General features: G+C 35.6%; 3 protein-coding genes across 3 annotated transcripts; 2 read left to right on the forward strand and 1 right to left on the reverse strand.

The window, feature by feature from the left end:
• Positions 1–7752: 7752 nt before the first annotated feature.
• Rswl (tRNA methyltransferase roswell) lies at positions 7753–9348 on the forward strand. Its single transcript, XM_076380942.1, has 3 exons — positions 7753–8214; positions 8307–8877; positions 9007–9348. The coding sequence occupies exons 1-3, from the start codon at positions 7838–7840 to the stop codon at positions 9286–9288; spliced, it is 1230 nt and encodes a 409-aa protein (XP_076237057.1). The 5' UTR covers positions 7753–7837; the 3' UTR covers positions 9289–9348.
• A 387-nt stretch (positions 9349–9735) lies between these two features.
• LOC143179853 (nucleolar pre-ribosomal-associated protein 1) lies at positions 9736–17512 on the forward strand. The gene is made up of 15 exons (XM_076379260.1): positions 9736–10078; positions 10203–10418; positions 10499–10796; positions 11037–11628; positions 11729–12022; positions 12108–12398; positions 12478–12798; positions 12857–13175; positions 13368–14552; positions 14634–15473; positions 15542–15669; positions 15737–15946; positions 16058–16278; positions 16364–16760; positions 16843–17512. Exons 1-15 carry the CDS (start codon positions 9988–9990, stop codon positions 17377–17379), a joined length of 5940 nt encoding a protein of 1979 aa, XP_076235375.1. The 5' UTR covers positions 9736–9987; the 3' UTR covers positions 17380–17512.
• Positions 17513–19026: 1514 nt separating this feature from the next.
• Positions 19027–25280, reverse strand: LOC143182969 (uncharacterized). Its single transcript, XM_076384314.1, has 6 exons — positions 25212–25280; positions 25058–25137; positions 24878–24933; positions 24643–24822; positions 24526–24545; positions 19027–20040 (listed from the first exon to the last, which is right to left on the reverse strand). The coding sequence occupies exons 1-6, from the start codon at positions 25278–25280 to the stop codon at positions 19027–19029; spliced, it is 1419 nt and encodes a 472-aa protein (XP_076240429.1).
• Between the last annotated feature and the right edge of the window lie 1020 nt (positions 25281–26300).

The following is a 26300-nucleotide window of genomic DNA, read 5'->3' on the forward strand; positions in this document are numbered from 1 at the left end:
TTGGGCGTCACCGGCTAATTTAAATTGATTCAATCAATTATTTAGTTCGACAATGAGCGGTACATGGAAGAGTTAAGAATTCAAGTGTTACGATATACAAGGTGTCCTAGAACTGGCGGTACAAGCGAAAAAGTGATTCTGCTTGGAAAAAATAAGTCGAAAATATGGGATAAAATTTGTAGTACAGTTTTATAGTACGGATCATTGACTATCTCTACGGTAAGCTAGAAATATTCTCCTTTCCCTGAAATTAAACTTCAGTAAACTTCCAAGTAAATTTTCTCGAAAACGAAAGCAAAATTTCAAAAAATTGTATTCTATATATTCGACTCATTTTTTCCATTTTTGATTGCGTCAGTAATTTTAGGACATCCTGTATGACGCTTGTATTATTAACTCAGCGCGTGAGAAAGAGATTTATCGCGTCTGGATCCATCACTTACGGAACGATCTGTATGCATAGTAATAATATATGTATTATATTATATAGTATATTACTTATATACAGTACATAATATAATAAATATATTCTCGCATATATTACATGATGTAGATCGATATATACAATATATCGATACAGTGTATATGTATATCGATCCAATCAAGTAGGATACATATACATTCAATTTATATCTGCGTCTGTGTGTTATATAGTATAAATATATATACACACTTAAATACATAGACGTATACACATATACACATGTATACAGATCCTGTAGATTATTATGTTGTAGGCAGATGAAATCTCGTTAATTCTAAATCGGTTAAATTCTAGGGCAACTTAACTAGTGGTAATTGAACACATAACTGAATGCGCGTTAATTGTTATTAATTACTTGTGAGATAAATTAAAGATCGTATCGCAGATCGTTGGAAGTACTTTTAAAAACGAACAATTTCGTTTCGATTCGAATATAATTTTTCGTAAAAAATATAATGTCGAATTAACGAGATTCCGTTTCGAACGAATTACGAACGTAAACCGTTTCCCGCGCTATTTTCGAAAATATTTATGTTAGATGCTACGCGCACCTATTTCTTTTAATGTAAAAAAAATATGGTCGCTTGAATAACCAGTAGCATGTTATCGTCCTAAATAAAACAGTGAACGAAAACTGACGCTTAATTGGAAAGATGTTTTCATTTGTTTCTCTTTTATTTACAACTCCTAATCATTCTATTCGACGTATCTCAATGTCGAGCATTTCGGTTCATGAAACTCTGATACTTTTCATGGACGGTTGAATCGAGTACCTTCTCACAATTGTCACGCATCGTAAAGTTAAATAATACGACTAAATGTACACGAATGGTGGTGCATGGACTCTGTTAAAATAATCTTTGAAGAATCGTAATTAAATGCAGCGGTGAAATTTACAAATGAAATATAAGGCGAGAAAAGTATTAGAAGTCGTCGTATCCCCAAGAGGATACAATTCAAAAAATTCGTTGAATCGTAAAAAATTTTGAAGCATAAAAACTGTTGACAATTCCCAAGCAAACGATCGTTTGGTATCGGTACTGATCATTCAATAAAAAATTGATCACGAAAATTTGCTTCGCAATCGTAACCCCTTTTCCTTTCCTTTTCAAATGTTTCATTTAAAAAATCCAGCGAAATTACAAATAACATTTAGAGTACCTCTAAATAATGGAGCGAAGAAGAAAATTAAAGTTTCTTATCGTGTCGAAATTTAGACTTCGTTTCTAAGATACAAGCAATTACAAGTTTGTAGTTCCATTTGGGTCCGCGAAATTTAAATGCCGAACTACTGTGCGTATTGGAATATAATAAGTAACGTTTTTATAGTTATATTAAACTCAAGTATATGCATATTCATCATACTTACTGCTAAGTAAAATAATTGTAAAACAGTATTGTTTATAAGAAAAAGCAAATTACTGCTCTGACCTGTGTAACTTTCCCAATATTATTTCGACAGTCGAAACAAAAATGGTGTTCCTAATTGCTTAGATATATCTACGAAACGAAACATCAGACAATAAAACGACAAAAGAATTCGTATCTTTCTGCTTGGCCCATTATTTTGAGTTACCCTGTATAATTTCCTGTATAATTTCCATAATTTCAACATGATAGATACATATAAGTTATACTGTTTTATGCTATTCTGTCAAGAGCTATGTGTCCCTTAACTGTAATACGTATCTTTACCACATTAAAACCATTGTTATTATTCGAATTCGTTACATAACGCTCACTGTTCAACTCGTATTTTAACTGTAATAATTAGAATTCGAGTTTGAAAAGTATATTATTCTTTAAGTTTCAAATTACCACAATTTGCAACGTTACCATACCACTTAATTTTCCAATTTCGTCCATTTAGAGCGAATTGTTCGGATTACAGTTTTTATATGGTAATCTAAAACTTTGTAACATGAATATATTGTTTCTGCAGCTCCGAGATATACATGATAAATTCTTTTGATGCACTTTTAGCGTTTCAGGAAGACAATGGTTATGTCTATAGATGTTTTTAAATCTTCCATAGATAATTATACATTTTACGTTTATTATACTACAAAAATGGTCCGCAGAAGGTGCAACATAGCTGAGATAATTTATCGAATGGACGTACGAGATACTTATCGGAATAAATTGCAATGTAAACATTAGTGACAGCTGAAAACCATAATGGATCGACCTTACATTTATGTTTATCGTATTTATAGGGTAAAACAATTTTATATAAATTGACAATATACTTAGCTTTAAATTTCAACATCAGTTGATGTTAAATAAAATTAACAGAACTCGATCCAATACAGTTTTGAACTCTCCGATTCTATTAGCTACATATTTTCACCATTGAAGAGTATTCTAGTCCTTAACAATAAATATGTAATACAATAAATATATTTTGTACCCCTGATATCTTTTTTGGAAATAGTTACGAGATAATTCCGTAGGTACGAATATTTTTTTCTCCGTGTCGATTCGAAACTAAAGAAAAGGGGCTACGAAAAATTTGAAACGGATTGTTTCATTGGCTCATATACAATACCAATTTTGCAATAAATTTCTTTACATTTATATATGTAGCATACTTAGTTGTATGTGCAATTAATTTTAGAATTTCGAATTTGTACAAACAATAATAAGGAAATACATTTGATCTGAATGTTCAAGTTAGTTATTATAAATTTGTACGATCTCGAAAGAGTCTTTATGGATATAAATAATAAATACTAATTAAAATCAAATAAATGAATAACAATTTTATCAAATTGTGAAAATATACACAGTTGTACGAATAAAATGATTCTCAACGATTCTAACAAATCGGCGCATTTTGATCAAATTTCAGCGGTGAATAAACGTTCTATCGATGAATATGTAGAGTAAAAAAAACAAGTAGTAGTAGGTACTCCTATCGATTGCAGTCATCTTTCCAGAATTATATTTTAAAAAAGGTAATAAAAATATCTTTGGTGCCCCTATTTTGCTTCGTAAAAAGAATATGGTTTTAGAAAAGAGAGAAAAAAAATGAAAGTATAAGGGAGCAAGTCTGTATAACAAAGTTTAAAAATTATAAGACGAAAGATAGTCCTGTCCGCTGTTGTTAAAAGTTTATCTCCTAGTGGCTTTTCTTCTACCTGTTGATCGTTTTGGACGCCGACTGTTCGATCGTGGCATGTTTGACCACGGTAGAGAAAATTCGCTGCAATTATGAAATGGAAGACAATTAATACAAATCAATATGGATACAAATTGTTATCATTAATACGTTTCTGTTTACCTTGGAGTGAAACTAGGAATAGGAGCACCAAATGCAGTAACAGGTAATTGGGGATCCACTTGAAGACTTTGTATTTGTTCTATATCAGGCCATAAAGATGACACAGCTTCTTCTTCAACTGTTGAGGGACAAGGTCCTGTATGATTTGTATTGTAACATGTAGCTTGATGATTTTGACGTTCTTGCCTCTGTTTCAATTTTTCAATGTGCCTTTGCTCTCTAAAAGAAAAACATAATTTGAATATCTAATGCTAGTAGTATGTAAAACTTGCAATATTATCCCTATACAAACCTTATCCTTTGTACATCCCATCTTTTTCTCCTCCTTTCATCATTTTCCAATTTTAAATGCCTTTTGTTAAAAATTTCATCATCTAAGTTTTCAGTCCCTTCCATCGTGTAACAGCTTGTATATATTTTCACTCTCCAATTTGGAACTTCCAAGGAGGTATCACTTTCCACTGGACTAGGTTCCTTTACGCTTAACGTATAAGTAGGATCTCCAACAGCCGTGTAATAATGTTCTTCTGTCGTGAGGAAAGACTCTTTCTTCATCAACAGTTTCCCTTTCCTGTCAGCTTTTCTACCAGTCTCATGAGTTAATGCCTTATCCTGTACCGTTGAGGATGTGTCATTGCTAATGGTAGACGAACACGAAACACCACGCTTTCTTTTACTCCCGCCAGTCAATGGTATTGGGTCCGATCTCCTCTTCTTCTTCTCCTCCCACTCCAGTCTAATATCACTACCACTCTCCAACTTTCCTTCGTGTTTGCCTTGATTATCGTTTGGCTCCTGTTTAACAGTAGTAATCCCGCCACTCGTATTCAAACGTATCTTAAAGCTTTCATTGTATTGAGAATTATTGTTCTCAGATTGAACAGTCCTATGGATTTCACTGGTCGATGGCACATTTACAGTATTGATGCTCGGAGGGGAACAGGTTCCAATGTGCTCGGATGTTATGGAATTTTCGTTACTCTCTGTCCTTAATTTCTGCAAATTCACACGTCTGTCCATACGTTCCAAACGCAGTTTGAGCTACAACGTAAACACCCTTCCCTTATTAAACGTTCAATACAAACAATATGAATATAAGCTCAACATAGTCAAAAAATGATAAACAGTAAACATAATTTTGTTCGAGAATAACCATAAAAAGTCGTTAGGACCACGTATTTAAATATCCCAAAGCTGTCAAGAGCACGAGACTTTAAAAAGCCCAAAAAGATAGATGGACCAGGATCCCGAGTGAGCTAAGTGTAAACGACGCGTAGATCTTACAGCATTCGACTTAAACATTTCTATTTACTGTCAACAAACGATAGGTCGGTCGGGTTCTGGTCTCTCTTCGGATCCCTGGCATTGTCGTTCTTCAACCAAATCTGCACGCTTATATCACAAAGCACAGCGTAAATAACAACAGTATCATTTAAATCGCGTCAGAAGAACCGTTCTTTCAGACATCCATCCATGGCGAGGGTGCCGTCATCGAGGCCGATTGCGCGCGAGAATTCAGCGGAACGTGTAACGTGCTTCTCGTTTCGAAGGTGCGTATCCACACGCGGCTCGTCGCCATCTGGCGGCCCCGTTTCTCTTGACCTTCACGATCGAGCGACCAATGACAGAAAGAGTAGACAACCGGGAAATCAGAAACACAAGAGAGAGGGGAAAACCGTAATCACTCAACAAACGAGCCTAAGCGCGGGTGTTTTGGAACGTCGCATCAATTCAAGTCCCTTACCTCCGCAACTAAAAATCGACTCGAAATTTGAAATAAAAACTCTGTAAAGTAAACTTCGACACTTTCCTTAGAGCACAGAAATCGAGAAATACAATTTGCCCAGAAATATAGCGTAGTAAATAGAGGTAATCGAAAGCCTAATATAAACAGATCACAAGAATCCTGGAAAGGCTGAATCCCTCATCTTTCGTTATCCCTATCACTTCACTTATCCTAGTTCTCAATATTACGACCGCTATATTTCTGGAGCAAGCATAACACAACAAAACTACCGTCTCGTTCTCCTGCCGAAGAGCCGCCAGCAATTTATCCTTAGTGACGATCTGCTCCGACTGCTGTTGTATCAGGTCCAGATGAAGTAGCAGCAGCTCCTTGAGGTGCTTCACCTCTGTCAAATCGTTCTGACGAGGCTCGTTGCCTCGGAGCGGGCTGACACCGAGGGCCGAGGTTGCCGTGGCCGCCGCGGGCGCTCCTCCGTCTGTCATACTGGCATACATATGATCAAAATCGCAGGGGAAGGTGAGTATGCCAGCTGGCTTGCCATCCTCGTCGACACTTTGAAACTCATTTCGCGTGCAACTGTTCTGCCCGACGACAGAGTTGCTGGCGGTGGTCGAGACGGTGCCCCTAACGCCGCTGGAGGTGGTGGAGAGGTGCTCGTTCATCGCCGCGACCATGTTGTCGTCGTCGTCCTCCTCGTCCTCGTCCTCGTAGGAGACGGCAGACACGGTTCGATCGTCGTGCTCGATGATGTTGGCGGTGGTGGCGACGGTGACGGTCGCGTTGGCGGCGATCGGCGTACCGACGCTCGAGTACGGCTCGTGGAGCTCGAGCTCGGTCGCCTCCTGGTCCCCCCGGTCGCTCACCTCCTCGTGGTCTTCCGGTGTCCTCGAGTTCACGGCGTGATACTCCACGCTGCCGACGACGCCCCCGGCGGTCAGGCCGGTAACGCAGGGCTCGCTGTTACTGCCGCTGTCAGCGTTACCGCCACTACCAGCGGGACTGTCGTCGCCAGCATTATTGCGATCGGCGTTACTAGTAGCGCTGGACGCACCACCGATGATAGCTGTGTTACTAGTGTCGGCTGCGAGGACGACTATGGAAGAGGCAGTGCCGCCAGCAGCGCCGCACTCGTTCTCCTTCCTGTTCCCGTGGACGTTCTCCTTCTTGTTCTCACCGTTCACGAGGTTCGGGCCACTCGACATCTTCCCTCTCTACCGCCCTCGTCGTGGCTTCCCTCTTCTTCATTTGTGGCCGCCTCGAGCGTACCACGCGCCCGCACCGCGCACATTAAGCGTCTTGACAATGCCGTGGAACCGACGATGGCCCTCCTCACCGCCGCTCCGCGTCCCCGTCACGCGTCATCACACCCTTCACCTGTCCGCCCTCAGACAGATACGCACCACCCCGAGGGACGCGAACACCCTATCGCCGCGTTACGGCCAGCGATCGTTCGAGCTTGTCCGTGAAACGTTTTATACACACGGCGTCGAGTATCTGCCACTGGCAGCCAAGCACGAGGTGCCTCTCGTCCGAGTTCTTGTGTTTACGCTGACGGACGATGCGAGCCGCGCGCGGCGTTTCTCCTCGGGCCCGTGGCATCGTGCTCTCCTGACATCTCGCGGCGAGGGAGGAAAGACGTCGAGCGACGGGCAGCGAGGGGCTCGCATCGATCAGACGTTCCCACGACCATAGAATAGTACTATAGAGGCGAAACTGCTCTTGGAATCGGGGATGTTGGAGAACCTGCTGTTCCTTCTGTCAAGTCACGTCACGAGGTAGAGTGGGGGTTCTTGTTTCGTCAATTCCTTCTGTCCAGTGACGTCACGAGATACAGGGACCTGCAGTGAATCTGTCAGAGATACATATACAGAATTTAGAGAATTTTTAATAAGCTTGTACTTACCCTGATAGAAATCTAGATAAATGGAACTTCGAGCAGGTGTCGCTGGTGTCGAAGGAAAGTAGAAAACCACGACTAGCAAGTACACAGTTAAAATATTACGTATTTGAAATTAGAATGTCAGTATGTCAGATAAATCAAGAAATATCATGGTATAAACAAGCGCTGCTGCCTAATCGTGACCTTTTGCTGCCCCTTCGACACTAGCGGCACCTGTTCGAAGTTCCATTTAACCACATTGCTAGCAGGGTGAGTACAAGTTTATTCAAAATTCCCTATATCTAGTTTTGATAGATTCAATGTAGAATTAAGAGCGCTGTATGTCGCTGCTGCGGATTTTATTCGATGGCTATTATCCACGTTGAAATTAAGGTTATGTTCAATGGGTTGCTTATATATTAAAAAGTATTAACAATCCTCAATATGTTTAGTAATAGTTTACGAAGTTGTGCTACTGTTGCGAAACAGTTTTATTTCAATGGACTCGTTTATTCAGCACGATACAAATATATAAAATCAAAATTTCTATTTTCTACGCGTGAACACTGTGTTATGAATTATGCATTGGCAAACCGATGCTACTGTAAGATAAACAGATCTGTTCAAGTTACTACTGAATATCACAGAAAGTATGAAGAGAAACTTAAAGAACTACTTAAAGATCCACAATATCAGCAGCTTTATGACAAATTACAATTAGAAGTAGAATATGTACGACATAGTACTCATAGGATACCTACAACATTTAGAGCTTATGACTGGTTAATGTTATTCTCATTGAAAACTAGATCACAAAGAAGGTTGTATTTATTGCTAATATTAATTAAATGATTGTCTCAATTGAAACTTTAACTCACAAATGAAATGTTCATTTTATATTTATAATTTTTAGAGGATTTTTGAATTATCTTTGGATTTGTGAGCAGAAGACTGTAAATAAAATACAGAAAAAGGAATTGAGACAGGTAGAAAAGCAAGCAGAAAGTGAAATTAAAAAATCTGAAGATATATCTGGTGCTCTTAAATATGGGCTACATTTCAATACATTTCTTCTACGTATATATGAAACAACAATGTATCAGTTTTATAATAGTAGATTAATGAATGCTATGATGTATGAACCAACAGTAGTGTTTGATCTTGGATATGACAGTTATATGACATCATATGAAGCTCAAAACTGTGTAAAACAATTAGTACTCTCATTTAGCATAAATCGTATACATGCAGATCCTTTTAATCTTTACTTTTGTAATGCTAATAAGGATAGTTTTGTCATGCAGAAACTTCATCAGTCAATACCAACTATATATGACTTAGATTTCCCACTAAATATCACTTCAAAATCCTACCTAGATATATTTGATAAAAAACAATTAATATATCTTTCTCCACATGCTCAGGAAGTTGTGAATAAGTATGATCCTAACATGGTATATATAATTGGTGCAATGGTAGATAAGGTAAACTTTATTAAAATTACTATGAAATTAATCATTGATTGCAAGTCAAAAATATTTAATATTAGTATAAAAGTACAAAAATTTTTAAAAATAAATATATATTAAGCATAATTTATTTCTTTTTTTCAGGTGTCTCCTCAACCACTCTCAGTTGCAAAAGCTAAACAAGAAGGTATTAAAACAGCCAAATTACCTCTCTCTAATTACTTACACTGGGGAAGTGGATCTGGAAAGAATCTTCCACTCAATCAAGTTCTCAGTATTTTGTTAGATGCAAGACTTACCAATGATTGGCTAACAGCATTTCAACATATACCAAGCAGAAAGTTACAAAAATATAGAGATACAAAAAGAGATCAATATATGAGTGATAGATCCCAAATGATAGAAAAACTGATGCAACAGAAATAATTTTTACTTATAATAATATTTGTAAATTTAAAATTAAATAAAATTACGATTAAAAACTTTTGAGGTCTAGAAGAACTTTACTTCTGCGTTTGAATCTTAGGAATATTATTTCTTATTAGGTGCTTACAATCAATTTTGTTCATAATGCGTTCAAGACTGGAAGTTAATAAAAAAAAACCTTCTAGCGTGATTTTGATGAAATTTTATGTAAAAATTTTTCCAATTTATATTTTTAACAAAATTTAGATATTTCAACTTATATTAAGACAGGCTGTATTTTACATATAAGTTACTATATATTTATTAATGGTTTGGGCTAAAGATTTAATGGTTTACCACTATTGATCGATATATAATCACATATTTTCTTTTATTTTTGGTTTGATATAAAAAATGACGGAAAATACGTAATCCCAAACATCAACTGTCAGTTTTCGTCAATGCTTCATTTAAGTATACATACATGCGGTTGAATGGAAAGTGTAGCATGTTGTACATACAATATACGCACACACACACGCGCGCGCGCGATTGAACAACGCACGTGGTCGGTGCATAGCGTATAGGTTATTTGTATTATTTACCGAAGAAATTATGTTTTATTTTTCTACAGATAATCTTTTCTAAGTGAAAAACGAATTAAATGTACAAAAGGTGTACAGATTTTAATTTGCATATGTAATACGTTTTTCGAAGATCATGAAACTCGTGGAAAAGAATGATTTATTAAACAGCAATCAAAGTGATGTTAAGGAAAAGAAGAAGAAAAAAGTTAAAACAGAGAGAAAAGGTGATTTTATATTATTTTACATTAGAAGTGTAATTATTGCTGTTGTAACATACTCTTTTTATATAATGTCTTAGAATTTGATAATAATTTAAGGAAAATATTTTTAATGGTTTCAAATACATAGATGATGAAGACATCAATGGCAAAATAAAAACTACTGAAGAACATAAGAATGTAAATATGCTTAAAAGAAGTTTACCATTTGGAGATGATAAAGGAATTAAAAAGAAAAAAAGAAATAAATCAGATTCATTGACAAGCAATGTGAATGTTGGCGAATGTATTAAAGAAGTTACGGATAAAGAGTCAAAGAAGCATGAAGGAAGAATAGGAACTGATGGTAGAGTAGAATTGCAAAATAGAATTCTATAATCTATGGAATAATTGTTATTTTAATTGCATATGATTAATTGATTGTAGATAGAGAAGATAATGGTAAAAATGAAGAAAATTTGGAAGATGAAAATGATACCAATGAACAAATAGAGGAAGAAAATGGAAAATCTTTTAGAATGAGTATCAGTTCCCCTAATGCTTTAGATGCACTACGAAGATTTATAAGAATTTGTAATGAAAACAAGGAAAGAGATTTAGCTGCAGAATATTTAGATGCTGGTGGCAATATTCTTGAAGTGTTAACATTATTAAATACTGGTGATAAAACAAATATTGGTACTGCCATAACTGTATTCTCTGCAGTGAGGATATTACTAATAAAGTATGTGTGTTGTATGTTTTAAATGTGTTGCTAATAAGGATCTTTCAACTCTATTGTAAAAAGATCATTTTTTAGAATTTTTGTTATGTTCTGAAATTGTATACTTATTTCTTCATCATTCACACTGCATTTCTAAAAAATATAAAAAAATTGTTTTTTAAATCTTTGGAGTAGAAAGATCTGTTAAACTCTAAGTTTAAAAAACAGATAAGCTTAACATTAAGTTCTGCATATTTTTAGGATTCTAGCATACTATCCACAATATCAAATCAGTGCAGAAGGAGCATGTCGACATTTAATCAACTGTCATTTATCATTAGTACATTCTATGCTTTCCCCAGAAAGTAATGCAAAACATAAAAGAGCAGTTTTACAATTACTTGCAGCAATAGTTTCATTGGGTGGTAATTTTCCTAGAGAATTGCTTGCTCATTTGTCTTTACCAGTAGAAGTTATTAAATCTGTTGCACGACACACAAAACCTACAGACAGTCAGAATACAAGGAATTGTTTTATACATTTCATTCTTGCTTTTTTGATAGAAGGCAATGCAGCGATCATTAAAGCTCTGTTGAGCAAACGTGATTTACTTCCTAGTATATTCTCTGATATGATATATGATTCTAAAGATATTGTTGCTTTAGTTATAACTACTCTCAAAACTTACATTCTTAAAAATCCAAAGATTAGTAAAACTATGAAGTTGCATATATTCTCAACACCTGTTATTCAGAATTTTATGTGCTTGTATAATTGGAAGGGTCCAGAGAATTGGCGGCAAAGTAAAATTCAAAGCTCTATAATGAGTCCACAATATCTTGAGGAGAAAGAGGTATTTATTATTGATGATAATTTGAGCTAGAATTTGAGAAGATACTAAAATACTCAATATTTATTTCAACAGTTTACAATTAAAATATTTTTTTATTTAGGTTGTCACTGGAATTGTGCATGATTTTTTGATTACATTATTAACATCTCATAAATATGGTGTTATTTTTCATGATCATTCACTTGGTACTTCATATGTTAAACACAATTCACTGGCAAGTACAGTGCTTCAAAGTTTAGATCGACCCTGGGAACATGCAAAGCCATGTGATTTAGTACTTAAAATAATGTCAGCATGTCCAGATTTAATAAAATCTCAGTTTACTCTTTTGGAGTCACATATTGAACCTAAAGTATCTATCAAATGGATGGCAGCTATAAAATTTGCGCGAAAGGTAATATATTAAGTATCTAATAAAAAGTATGTATCATAAAATTTGTACTTCTCAAAATATTTTTATTGAATTTGTTTTATTTCAGCTAATAGAGTCAGTGGATGTAGAAACTTGCTTAAAAGCAAGTTCGCTAGAATTAAATGTATTTCAATTAGCTAATGCAACAGTATTTTTAACACTACCAGAGACGATAATAAAACGTGCCATTGTGCCATCTTTAACTCATTCTAATATAATAGTAAGACATGAAGCAATACTTACACTTACAACTATGGCTGAGCAAATTCGAAAATACTTATCAATTGCAAAAGTGATTTACAATGAAGACAGTGATTTCTATACTTATCAAAGTTGTATATTAGAATCTATAATAAAGGTATATATTTATTATTTTCAAATTTTAAATACAATATTGATATTCTGACTACATTAAATGAAATTTATTGATATTGTAGAATGTTCCTAATTTAAATATGGTACTGGAAGTGTGGAATTGCGCTTTTATAGAAAGCCCAACTGAAGATAACAGCGTTAATAATGAATCCATTTCAAAAGTAGAGAAATACGAACATTTACAATCTATTCTAAATTTATTACATATATACAATGAAATATGTCCAAAATTATTGTACACATTATTTGACTTGCAACCTAACGCATTTTTAGATGTATTAAATAAATTAGATGATGCTAATGTTGTTGAGCTTAATGCTATAAAAGCAAAAGCTATACAGTTTTTAGTTCTTCTGAATCCTACAGAATTTTCACCACAGAAGGTATGTGTTCAAATTGTTAATGTATAATTATAAATCATTAATGAAATATGGTTTTCAGAAAATTTTCAGTGATGTATTATCATTCCTAATATGTCTTTTGGATGAAGAAGTATCTTCCATTTCATCGTGTGTAAAAGAATCAATTAAAATTTTATTATGTGCCACTGGAATGTTTGAAGGATGTAATGATCAATTAGATGTCTGGATTAATGGTTTCGTAAATTTAAATGACAAAGAAGAAGTAACTAATTGGTTTGTTAATGTTATAAAAAAAACTGCTCGAAATATTGAGAAATACGCGAATGAAATAATTAAGATGGAAGAAGCTATTAATGAAGGAGTAACATACGCTGGTCGATTGGAGGATACTTTTAATGGTAAGAATGCTCTTCTTCGTTAAATGTACTTACATTAAATTATACGAATTTTAACGAGATTTAACGATTTTTAACGGTTTTAACGGTTTTTAACGGTCTTTAACGGTCTTTAACGGTTTTTAACGGTTTTTAACGGTTTTTAACGGTTTTAACGGTTTTAACGGTTTTTAACGATTTTATTTCAAATTTTAGAATTGTTAGATAAAGATTGCATTTATGAGAATTTGGAGAACAATGATTTGCGAATGCAACGTTTTACAACAATATTGCCTGTTCTCTGTTGTATGTTACATAAAGTGAAAAAAGATTCACATCCTGGAGTATTATCTTATACATCTTACATATTAGTGCACACACTGTATCACCAAGTTGCACCTGAATGTCTAATACATTTAACAAAAGAGATACCACAATTACCAGTACAAAAATATCTATTAAGCTGGTTAGAGGATAGTTTTTCTCTTGAGATTAATGAAATACTTCCAGCTTTGAAATTCATGTCTAAACTGAATTCAGTATTAGTATGTGACAATAAAATACAAATGAGTGATATATTTAATGGTACCAATATAATTACTTTTAAGTATAATGATGAAAACATCACAATTTCCCATTCTTTGTCAGCATATGAAATTATGTGTTTCTGTAAAATGACTGTATTCTATCTAACACAATTCATTAAGCGAGGTATTTTAAAGAAAGCACAAATGTATAATTATAGACTTCTTTTGGTGTCTATATTACATCTTGCAAAAGATAATTCAGACAATTCTACACTCGTAGAAGAATGTGCAAAGTCTATTTTCACTCATCCTGTCATGTTGTATTATTTCTCACCGTTCCATCAAAAGAGTAAAGATTTTATAAAGAATATGGTAACTTTTACGATTGTTGATATGTGTAATGTTATAATTCACATGTGTAAAAAGAACAACGCTAGGAATTTATTTTCGCATTTCAAAAATAAGTTGTTTATACAATTGCACAAAATGATAGACAAGCATAAAAGAAGTGACAAGATAATCAATGTCGAAAAGATTATATCTCTTATGGAATTATTGCAACTAACGTCGCAAAATATTGTACAGTTATTGAAGAAACTTATGGAATTAGAAAGTACTATGTTTATTTCAAAAGATGAAGCTAATTTATCAATGTATGGACATATGGTCCCAAAACTTTTAGAAATGACTTGCAAATATGATATTAAATCTGAGCGTAATGCATTTTTTGAATTGGATGCAGAATTTGTTAAATGCTTGTGTTCTCATCTATTTATTTTAAAATCGAAGAGAACAATCGATTTCGAAAAGTGGGAAACTACTTTACATAATTATATATCGATGTTTCCTTTTAATATCACAGGTATCACTGTTGGTAAGTTATTCTGAATACAAAAATAGTATTATTTTATTTTTTAATATTCATGTTTATCTAATTTTTACAATATATTTACAGATATTTTCTCATCGTTATTATCAACCCAGATTACAGATACAACTGTAAGACTAATTTCTTTTTTAATTAGTAAAAATATAAAATTTATGCCAGTTTTTGTGGAATACATGATCAAATCTGAAAAATTAAAGAATAATAATATTGTCTTTCCAATAATTGCAAGGAATTTGAATTTTAAATGGAATCAAGACTTTCTAAAAACACTAAAGCAACATTATAAAGCTGAAATTCTATCATACTTATGTAATCCTAAGGAAAGGAAACCGTGGATAGAAGAAAATGTTGCTGCAATTTCTTATTTAATTAAAAACACATTTAATTCGAAAATATGTAGCGAAACGTGTAATAGCATTTTACAAATTGGTGACCAGTTGGATATGGTTTCTGTACCATACGTACAAATTCTTCAAGATGTATATAACAAGTGCGCAACTTCTGAAGCAAACAGTGACATACTTCTAATGAATTTAATACAAGTTCTTCTACATATAATTACTTTGACATTGAAGAAGGAATCTAAAAATGTACAAAAATTGCATGTCCTTTGTCAAGGATTGAATGATACTGTTAAGAAACTAAAGGAGAAAAAAGGAGAATTCGTTTTCGAGACACTTAGCAATAGTTACTCATGGCCACAATTTGTTCGATTTTCCCTTAAATTGGGTCTTAAAGAACTGAAAGAGAATGAGCAGTCAGTACCAATATTAAAAACCTTGAGCACTTTATGCGACATTGCATATAAGAATGATAGCAATGATGAACATGCTAGCTACTTATTTGATATGGCAACTTCACATTCAGAATTCATCAACATTATGCTAGAATCATCAGAAACAAAAAGTACGTATATAATTAACAATTCTAATGAAAGAAAATGTACATTTTCATTTGTTCAATTATCTTTTCAGGAGATTTAGTAGAATTACTGTGGATTCTTATGCAAAAGAATAAAACAGTCATGTCATCATCGCACGTGTCTGTCTATTTAGCAGCATACAATGCTACTTTGAGCGAAGCTGATCAGTACATTTTACTTGTAAGCACACTGACAATGGATATCGTATCAATTTTTAATGATATACTCACGAATGTATTCCTTCTAGATTTTGCAGTATTACGAAAGTAATAGCGTTAGCATTTACGAATATCGACCATATTTATGGGGAAATGCAGCAGCAATACATTATAGTGTAAAAGGTGAAAGGGATACAAGTTTATGGAGACAACCTTCTACTACTCAAGTACTAAATTTATTTGAAGAGGACATCGTGAATAATACAATAAAAAATTATCCTATGGATCGAGCATTAAAAGTGAGTTTATTAAAATAATTGAAGTATCTAAGCTGTTCAAATATAATTAGAATATTCTTCAACTTTGCGCAAATATCAAATATTACCTAATTTCTCCTTTATTTTTTACAGAATAAAGAATTTTGCAAAATAAATAATATTTATGATCCAGCATTTTATCTACCATTATTATGCTCTTTATTGTCAGAAAATAATAATGTATCCTGTCAAAGAGTTGTTCAAAGTGGTGCTTTAGCGTTAGCATTCGCTGCATGTAGCAGCAATCACTCTGATGTGCGAATGGTAGCTTACACTATCATTGCTAGATATTATGCTCATTTGGAAGCTTCAAGGTATTTTATTAAGATTCACATAAATAATAAGCGTATATTTCGTTTCATTTTACACATGAAATATGTATTTTTTCTCTACTTATAGTTCAAAAGCAAAATTATTATGGATGCGACTAATAGATGCACTGCGTTATGGTATTACATCGTTGCAATTAGAGCTACACAACGTTCGCCTAAATTGCTTAGTATCCACGTTTTTAGCAAGAACATCTTTGATCGCTACGCAGCCATACCATTCTCTTTATTCACCTTTGCAAACATTTTTGATGGCCAAACCAGCATTAGATATAAATACCATTCCTGAGTTGCTACAACTTTTCCACAGTTCCGACGTGGATCATCAAATACATAGACATTGGATTTTGGAGACTATTCGCGATGGCATGAAGACAGAGAGCGAATTAGATGTAGCTTTCAAGTGTGTTTTATTTAAAATGCTTTTAGATTTTTATACCTGCACATTATCAGATTCAAAAACAAAGGTAAGAATTTTAACTGTATGGATAAGTTTCTTTTCCAAAGCTGTATTCATTGTATTGATATTGTGCTATCTTATTCTTTCAGAAACTTATTTTAGAAGTTATAGATGCTACATTAAAAATTCCAAAGGCTGCTATACTTCTTATAGAAGGATATGGGTTACTTCCTTGGTTATTCGAAGTTACGAGGAATCTTTCTAGTCACGAGACTCAGCATATCGAGCTTACAGTGAATATAAATGATAAAGTCTTGAACACTCTATTAAATATAAAAGGAGATACTGAAAACTACAAATTAATCCTATTAAATAGTATATTGAGTTTAAAGTCATATCTGTTTAAAAATATTGCAATTGGTACATTTACATTACACGTAAACACTTTGCAAAGATTACTTCTGTCTAAGCAAATGACAATGATTGTCAGTAAAGAATATATAACAGAAATTCTTGAATTTTCTAAAGAATTTTTGGGCAGTATGGATGAGTGTGAAGATATGCTACGTTTTGGTTGTGAATATGTAACTAAAGTAGATTCTTCTGAAAATGATAGTGAAGCTGAACGAGCAAGGAACTGTTTGAGAACAATGGTGTGGACATGGTGTACCCATCAAATAAGATAGTACATCTATTAATTTCTTTGCATTATGTAAATATTGCAATAATATCTGTACATGTATTTGACATATAAAGTGCGTGTATGTTGTAAATATTTAATTGATTACATACTCGAATAAAATAATTTTTTAATGTAGACATCGAACTATTTTAATGACAAATTTCATCTTTATTTTAAAAAAAACTGTTACATTAATGTTACATAAAAAGATTGATTATAATTTAAAAAATGTGTAAAGCAATATTGCACATGCATTTTTCGAGTTACAACTATAAACCATTTAATACATTCATTTCTATTCATTAAAACAATTTGACTAATTAAATATCGAAATTGTATAGTTTAGTAAAAAAAATCTTCGATAAAAATGATACAAATTAATACACGTTGTATTTAAATACATACATATAGATTCAGTTTCACTTACTAGCGTTTTAAATACATTCAAATTTCGCGCGGTCCGATTTCATTAATCGATATATTGAATTTCGATTCGAGATCGAAATAATCCGTTACAAGTTACGCATATTCCGACATCAGATTCAACTGTAGCGTTCGTAAAGTGTGCACGATTTTATCAGTTCTCCTGATTATTAATATTAGTTTTATTTGAAGAATAGTGCTTTAAGCATTTGTGTAACACATCAAGAATATAACAATATCATGTATGTGCATGTCGAAGCTCTGTCATCCTATTGTCAAGGTAATATCATTAGTAAAATTCGATAGTAGTGCTTAATAACTATACAGGGTGCTCGGCTATAGGCGAAAATTTAAGACCTGATCCTAATACTAAAATAAGACAGAAATTAAGACCAACGAAATTGTGTTCGAGCAATTAATATTGAGTGGTTTAAAAACGCTTAAAAAAAGCAGTGGTTATCATCATTGTTCTCTATGGCCTGGCCCCTGCTACGAGCTTCGTACTGGCAATGGTGTAATTCAATTTGCCAAGTATTAGGTGAATTTAATCAATTTTTAAATATACTGTTCAAAAAAATTATGATATAGAAAAATTTTGGCAAAAAATTCGCTAATTTTGACTGATGATAGCGAAAAATCATTTTGATATCATGATCTTTTTTTTAAATTGAAGTTTGAAGTCTTAGATTTAAGATGTTATGTCTGAATTTTAGATTCAAAGCACCTTTAATATTGTAACACTTTAAATCTGAGAATATGTTTATCGTATTGGAAACTGAAAAGTTTGACGGCATGTATAGACTTCGAAAAATTTTTTTCGAAGATGCCGTTTACAGGAGCATAAAACTGGAACCTTCCCCTTTAATTTAAAAAAAGAATCAAGTCGCTGCGATTTTTTTTGGCTAAGTTACAGGATTTTAAAGTAACCCCTGCATTTTTGCAGTACCTCGGGTAGTGTCAATATATGACAAAAGTGCAAGGGTCACTTTGAAGTGCTGCAACTTTGTGAAAAAAAATCGCAGCGACTCGATTTTTTTTTAAAATTAAAGGGGAAGGATCGAGTTTTATGCTCCTGTCAACGGCATTCCCGAAAAAAATTTTGCCAAGTCCGTGCTTCCCGTCAAACTTTGCAATTTTCAATATGATAAGCGTGTCTTCAGATTTAAAGCGTTAAAGTAGTAGAAGTGCTATTTCCCTTTCTTGGAGTTAATCAATTTACCAAACGAGTTTAATTATTCCGCGGATAAAACGTATGCACGAAAACGTCGGCATTTGGATCAAAATACTTTCCTTCGTGATGACGAAGCACGATAGTCACCCTAAGGATATCTAACTCTCCAGTATACTCTTCACCCTTATACCATTCCTTCATTTTCGACAGAACACAGCCTGTCTCCTCTAACTCGCTAGCAGTCAAAGTGACTGCCTCATTCGTAGAGCCGCTATTCAATCTTTTCATCGCGATCTGAGTTTTTCTGTGGATCAGAGCATAGTGAGCTCCTTCATCCTGGTCTTCTCTGGACAAAAAACCAGATCTCATGTCACCTCGCATCCGAGAATAATTTTCGACGCTGTCAGTCGGACCTGTGGCATTTTTATCCGAAGCGTGGGCTCTTGGGTGTCCATATTGGCTGCATTCATGGCAGAGGGCGTTCTGCGAATTGTCCAGAATTATTTTTGCCGCGTGGGGCGATGTACCGACGTATCGAGCGCCACCGATCATTAGTGGCGTTGCCTTTTTACCGACCGATGGTAAGAACTCGTCGATCTGATCAGTGAAGCTTTGTATGTTGTCGGTTAAGTACTTTACTGTAATTCTACGGAACTCGACCGAGCTTCTTCCTGTTTGGGAGGCGATCGTTTCGAAAAGGCAACCATTGAGGTGTTTCTCGACGCTTATTGGATCGATGTTGCCTGGTAAAGTCCAATGACCAATGTGTTTTCGTTTATTTCTGTGGTACTCTATGTAAATCGTGTTCTCGTTTGTTTGATTGCTATTTATTGTTTGGACATGGTGTCCACCTGATCTCCAAATTTGGATGGGTCTACCTATTATGTTACTTATAGCTTTCATATGTATCAGGCCAACTGGACCATAATTTTTTAAGTCTCTTATAATATTCTTCGCTATACGTAATTTCCATAATTGGTTAGTTTTTATTGATTTATACTTGCTGCCTGGTTTTGAGCGTTTTGAGCGCATTGATCTGTCTCGGAGCTTTTGTTCGTTTTCATCGTTATTGGAAGGTTCAGAGGTACTTGAAGATTTGGGTTCATGCATTGTTCCTTATTGTTTGATTTAGGGAAAAATTTTAATGCATGATTTGTTGTTTAGTTAGATTCTTTCTATTTTTTTTGTGCTGTGTCATTGCTTCCCATTTGGAGTGGTAATCGGTCTTTCTCAGAAGCAATTTCTAATGGGATGGTGATGGATAATGGTAACTATGATTTGAAGGAAATAGATTTAAAAGAAATGGAAGGATTTATTGGATTTTGTTCCATATAAAGATGAAAAGGTTTCTGTAACTGTTCTGTTTAAGAAATAGACAGCAAAATAAGTGGAAATAAAATTGTCAGGAGAGTTAGTTAATGAAGGAATGTAGTAAAGAAAAATATATTTACTTTAAGAAGTGAATTCATCTTATTTTCATGCTTCACATATTTTCTGTATTAACGAGTACCAGAATTTTGAAATTTGCAGACTAAAATCTTGTTTAATTATACTTCACATTTTCTATTAACCTTTACATATTTGTGACACTTCGTACACCCAATTTGACTGTACCAATTATTTGTTAATTCCATTGTTTATAGCTACGTTACCGTTTGCCCGTCAAATGTAGTGCTTGTAAATGTGATGTTCTCTAAATTTTAATTAGAATATTTATTATCGTAATTAGAGTATTTATTATAGACAACTTAAGCTATCAAATTCCCCAGTAAGTAAGCAACCTAAAACTGTATGTCCTGATATTTTACCTACGAGGTTCCACAAACTGTGGACGCCATTTTGCGACACTAGTTCTATTTTCAACACAATACATTACAATTTATTTAGAAGAATTTAACATTAGAATTCAACCCTAAAATTGACTAAAATGAATGCTAGTGTTCACATATTGGGACACAGTGAACTACCGAGACATTTACCTGAAAACATCCTCGAAGGCATCGAATCGCAACAAAGCTTTCCCGCGCGTGGTCATAAAGCACAGCGAGCAGTGGAATGGGAACCGTGCGTGGCTCTGTTCCCTGCGTTTATTGCTACGCGCTCCGCGAAGAGAAAGAGAGAAATCGTTCGTTCATCGATGAGAGGGTTAAGGGCCGGTAGAAAAAGGAAACCGTTCTCGGGCGGTTGGGAACGAGGGGGGATCGGCCAGCAGAAGGGGGTGAGAAGCAGGTGTGGTGGGGATCCTCTGGATTCTCGTTCGATTCGCGGCTCACCTTCCTACCTGCCGTGATCCATGGATCAGTACCGCTGCAACCGTCCCTTCGAGTCGGTTGCTGTCGCCTCGAATCGAACACGCCGCTCGGTTTCGATCGAAACACCGCGGATATCACGATAAAGAGTGCCGTTTCGCGTCTCGCCGACAGAGTGGTGACCCTTTGTCACGCTGTGACGACAGTTTCCGCGCGCACCTTCGCGCTGCTCCAGAGGGAAACTCTTAGGCAGCGAGATCTCTCGCGCTGATACGCGTGGTACCGTTGCCTTAAACGCCGTGTTATCGGCGGATACGCAGCGATGCTACGATAAAGCGTCGAATTAACGAGGAACGAGGGCCATAGTGGTCCCTGCCTTCGCGTGGATTCCCTGGAGAACGGTCTGCTCGAGTGGCTTTGCTCTGGCTAGGCGGTGATTTCAATGCTCGCGTAAGCTGTGACGCTGCGAGACGCGTACGCGGTTTTGTGTAATGAGAGCAGTCGGTGTGTTTGGTGATATTCCTCGGGTCGAGGCGTTGCGAAGATGGCTTTGTGCGACGTGATGTTACTGTGGGTTTAATGATTTGGTTTGTGTTAGGTCGATGGGCGGATGGGAGTATTCTATAGCTTTTGTGAGGGGGTAGGGAAAAGATTCAGAGTGGTACTTCTTGTAATTTTGTATAACTGAGTTCCTTTTTAGCATGGAAAGAGGTTTTCTGAGCCTCGAAATTAAAGTTTTGTTGGCTTCTTTAATACCGACAGAGCTTTTTGAGAAAACCTGATTAGAGATATTGTGTATTCCTTAAATTTCAGGTAAAATCATTTCAGTATTCGTATTTAGATTTTACTTGAAATAAAAGCAAGGAGATATTTTTTTGAAAGAAGTCAGAAATCGAAAGTTTGTTAAAATTTTTATCTGGGGGAAGTCTCAATAAAAAGGGAGATATTTTTGTGGGATTAAATCTTATCGAAATAAGTAATTACATATTAAAATACACTGAAATCAGTGCTAGAGGAAAATAGTTTGAATAGTGATATCAACGCCAGCATAAGACAGAATCAGTGGAATATTTCGAATAATGAATAAAGTTTGAAGACATTCGTGAATCGACGAGAAAGAAAGTGATTCGACTTTGAAATTTTATGCAAAGTGGAAAGTCGAGTACAGACTCTGAATATTGCTAATTGATTCTGTTTCGTGCGACCTGCAAGTGCTCGTTCTGACAAGTGATCGTGATGTGTTTTCAGATGTAATTGACGCAGTGTGTTGGAAGTATGGTATAATTTACACTCCTTCCTGGATTACGTACACCGGATATTCACTTTGGGAAACATGTATGGCTGGTGAGTACCGTACTGTTTTAATGTTATTTTATTAGAAGTTTTCACATCGTGAAACGGAGTACCGTCGAAAACATAAAAAGAGAAGCGATTCGCTCATTCTAAAATCGTACGACTGATTGAATTAGATTCTGCAAGGAATCTAATTCTGAATTAGATGCAAGGAATGTTTTTTTTTCAAAATTTCAAAACAAAAATATTATTTATATCACAATAGAAATAGATATGTAGATAGCCTTATTTAAGTGGACTACATTTTATTTTATTTTCATATACTGACGGGAATAGTCCCCTTAATATACAATAAATCAAAAAACTAGATGAAGCTGTGTATAAAGGTACAGTAGAGATACAATAGAGATACAAAACGGTGAAACAACGTGAGTCACAAATAGCACCTGACAATACCAAACTTAAAGAGCGTCGAAATATTCCATAAGAGACAAAAAATCAATCGAACCTGAAAGACTATTAACATCTGTAATAATTCTATCAATGCAATTTAATTGACCATATAATCCGCGATGAGACTCGGATCGAAGCATGCATGATATTCGAATTGATGTTCTCCATCACTGTCCAACAGAGTTTTTCGTCGAGGACGCTAACGAAACGTGCACGAGGTGGTCGTCGATGGCAGCGTCTTTTCGTGGAAGGCAAAGTTTAACGTTCCTGATCGTGTTGAACGGAAATGACGGGCCGCGAAACGTGCTCGCGTCGCCTAACGAACGTCCCTTGAATTCTTTGGCGGGCTTGCATACCTGTGAACACGGCACGTGTGCATGCTTTTTGTCTTCTTTATTCGATATGCGTCCAGCTCGCCGCCATAGCGTAGGTAATAACGCGTCTGTCGTCAGTCACGCAACAATGACGGTCTGTTAAACTTTTCCGGTAACCATGGCGAGGTTCTTTGTCCTGGGCGTAGCCAGTATTCAGAAGGCGCACTTTTACGATCCATCTTCCGTGGGGGGACTAATAGAAACGTGCTGCGAGAATTTGCATGTGTAGTGTCAGTCGAAGGGGAGATTAAAAACGATGCGATAGTAGAAATACTGAAATACTAGTAGAAACCGCTGTGTCATTCATTGTCACGTACATAGTTTGGTATTTCGAACGAGTCAAACAGAGTTAGTCAAGTAAAATATTTGCAAAGACAAGTGATAGGATATGGGAGGCTCTAGTGTAATTAAAAGTTGAAATTGCATTGGTTAATATATCTGTGGTTGTAAAGCAAGACAATCTATGTCACATTTTTAAAAAATTTGAGTTAAGGTCCTAGTGGACTTTTTTAGAAAAAGGTATTAAAATAATCTTTTCAATTGAAAATAAGGGTTCAAGAAGACACAAGTTCGTGAGACCGTGTTGAAGTTCTTCTGAGTTTTTCCATGTCGTAATTAACACGGCTGGGGGAGAGGCAGAGTACCTAGCGATAGAGAGTAAGAGTGAAATAAATCACTGTATTAGGCTTGAATTTATGTTCGATGCGGTAAAAAGGACGACCTTGGAGGGCGAGTAAATTCTAGGGAATTCCACGTGGCTGGTATGGTGAGCCGCAGCAGAGCGTAACATTTACGTTTGCAAAGGGCTGATATATTATCGCGATTGTATCGGTGAATGCGATGCAGAAAGTTCTTGCAAATTTCGCTGCAATGCATCAGCCGCGATCCAGAAGTAACGAGACTTCGATATTTTTAGCGGTCGACTTCCTGCGAGGCAAACTATTCGTGTTAGGCGAATTTGTTGTGTTCATCGTTGCTCGTTACATAGTTGGATAACATATGAATCGCTACATACCGACGTGGTAATTGAATGTGGGAACATTTTAATCTCTGATCTTCTGGAAAATTGAATACTTTGCTATCATGGAGATGGAAATTTCTGTACTGGTAAGAATTTATCAATTTTAATAGAGCTAGGTAAATCTTGAGTAGTAATTGTAATCAATTTTTGTATAGGGATTTTTAATTTTGGTGAAGTTTATTGTTTCTTGAATTCAGGGGAATTTGACAGAATCTGACAGAATTTAATTGAATTCAAACGAACCTAGTCGAACCTGATCGAACCCAATCGAACCCAATCGAACCTGATCGAACCCAATCGAACCTGATCGAACCCAATCGAACCCAATCGAACCTGATCGAACCCAATCGAACCCAATCGAACCTGATCGAACCCAATCGAACCTGATCGAACCCAATCGAACCCGATCGAACCTGATCGAACCCAATCGAACCCAATCGAACCCAATCGAACCCAATCGAACCTAACCGAATCTAACCGAATCTAACCGAATCTAACCGAATCTAACCGAACCTAACCGAACCTAATCGAATCCAACTTGGTTCTCCCTGGTTCTACCTGGTTCTCCCTGGTTCTACCTGGTTCTACCTGGTTCTACCTGGTTCTACCTGGTTCTACCTGGTTCTACCTGGTTCTACCTGGTTCTACCTGGTTCTACCTGGTTCTACCTGGTTCTACCTGGTTCTACCTGGTTCTACCTGGTTCTCCCTGGTTCTCCCTGGTTCTCCCTGGTTCTCCTTGCTTCTACCTGGTTCTCCTTGCTTCTACCTGGTTCTACCTGGTTTTACCTAGTTCAACCGGTTTCAAACCCATTTAAATTTTCAAAGTTTTATTATCTGTACAAAATCTTACCGAATCGTTTTTAACATAAAAAAAATTGTAACTGAATTCATGTTGAATATTTTTCATTATCAATTTCATTGAGTGCTACTGAATTTCCTGAACATCGAATGGAACAAAAGTCCACTGAATCGTGTCCAAGCCCACTGAACTCTGTCCCATTTCAGGAAGCAACTAACATGCGAGACATGCCACGTTCGTTCGTCTCGCATGATCAGAGTAGCTAAAGAGTTGGGCCCGCACCAGGTGGAGCGGGATCAATTAAAGCGTTGCTGATGACTCAATTTCGAGGGTAATCGGTTGCGTCGATCCCAGTGGGCTGTAGGTCCGATCGTAAAAGAATCCGATGAAATGCGATTCCTCGGACGAGAGGCTGCTGTTAACGACACCCCTTTTTCTATGTGAATGCATAAACGCCGGGTTCAGAGAGAAGAAACGAAGGAGAAATTGGAAGAGTATTTTTAGAATACAGGCTTAATGAATTCCACACGTTCGATTCTGGCTTCGGTCAGTTTTTGCCCTTTCTTTCATTTATTGTTGGAACTTTTTCGACGCACGAGATAAATAACTTCGTTACGAGGGGTTCACGAGGATGTCGGTATTTGTTTAAGAACAAAGCGTGCTCCAAAGTGAGCGTGAATTCTTGAGAAGCTTCGTTTCTTCGAAACTAGTTTCGTCTCCAAGATAAAATGAAATATTCGTACACGTATTTATAATTATGTATCCGTGATTTGAAAGTTTTTCTCATTTACATATTTTCTCGTGAAATATGTCTGTCCTTGCAGTCTGAATTTTGTTTACGAGTATTTTCGTTGATCTCTGGTAACAATTTCATTCCACTTCTGGGCTCTTTAATGACTCATACATTATTTATTTGAATTTTAAGAAATTCATCTTCGAGAGGTTGAACTTTACAGTGCTCGAAAGAAAGCAATCAGAATGTTCTATTACCCGCTCCAACATTCTCGATTTTTTCAAGTATAAATAACAAAAATTGTTCGCGAAGCCAATTTGTTCCGCCCTACGCGGCCATTTTCCTACACGACCAGCCACGTCCCCCCAACAAATTAATCTTAATGCGCTGTACTTCACGGCTAACCA

This window comes from Calliopsis andreniformis, chromosome 1 (genome assembly GCF_051401765.1).
Source record: "Calliopsis andreniformis isolate RMS-2024a chromosome 1, iyCalAndr_principal, whole genome shotgun sequence".
Lineage (NCBI taxonomy): Eukaryota > Metazoa > Arthropoda > Insecta > Hymenoptera > Andrenidae > Calliopsis > Calliopsis andreniformis.

Bases quoted from the DNA above. Each gene is read 5' to 3' on its own strand.
- Rswl (XM_076380942.1), top strand. From the start codon at position 7,838: ATGTTTAGTAATAGTTTACGAAGTTGTGCTACTGTTGCGAAACAGTTT. The intron at 8,215-8,306 runs GTTGTATTTATT...TATAATTTTTAG, and splicing joins AAAACTAGATCACAAAGAAG to AGGATTTTTGAATTATCTTT. The intron at 8,878-9,006 runs GTAAACTTTATT...TCTTTTTTTCAG, and splicing joins TTGGTGCAATGGTAGATAAG to GTGTCTCCTCAACCACTCTC.
- LOC143179853 (XM_076379260.1), top strand. From the start codon at position 9,988: ATGAAACTCGTGGAAAAGAATGATTTATTAAACAGCAATCAAAGTGAT. The intron at 12,799-12,856 runs GTATGTGTTCAA...TATGGTTTTCAG, and splicing joins CAGAATTTTCACCACAGAAG to AAAATTTTCAGTGATGTATT. The intron at 15,947-16,057 runs GTGAGTTTATTA...TATTTTTTACAG, and splicing joins CTATGGATCGAGCATTAAAA to AATAAAGAATTTTGCAAAAT.
- LOC143182969 (XM_076384314.1), bottom strand. From the start codon at position 25,280: ATGAAATTGATAATGAAAAATATTCAACATGAATTCAGTTACAATTTT. The intron at 24,934-25,057 runs GTAGAACCAGGT...AGAACCAGGTAG, and splicing joins GGAGAACCAGGGAGAACCAG to AACCAGGGAGAACCAGGTAG. The intron at 24,546-24,642 runs GTTCGATTGGGT...CCTGAATTCAAG, and splicing joins GTTCGATTGGGTTCGATCAG to AAACAATAAACTTCACCAAA.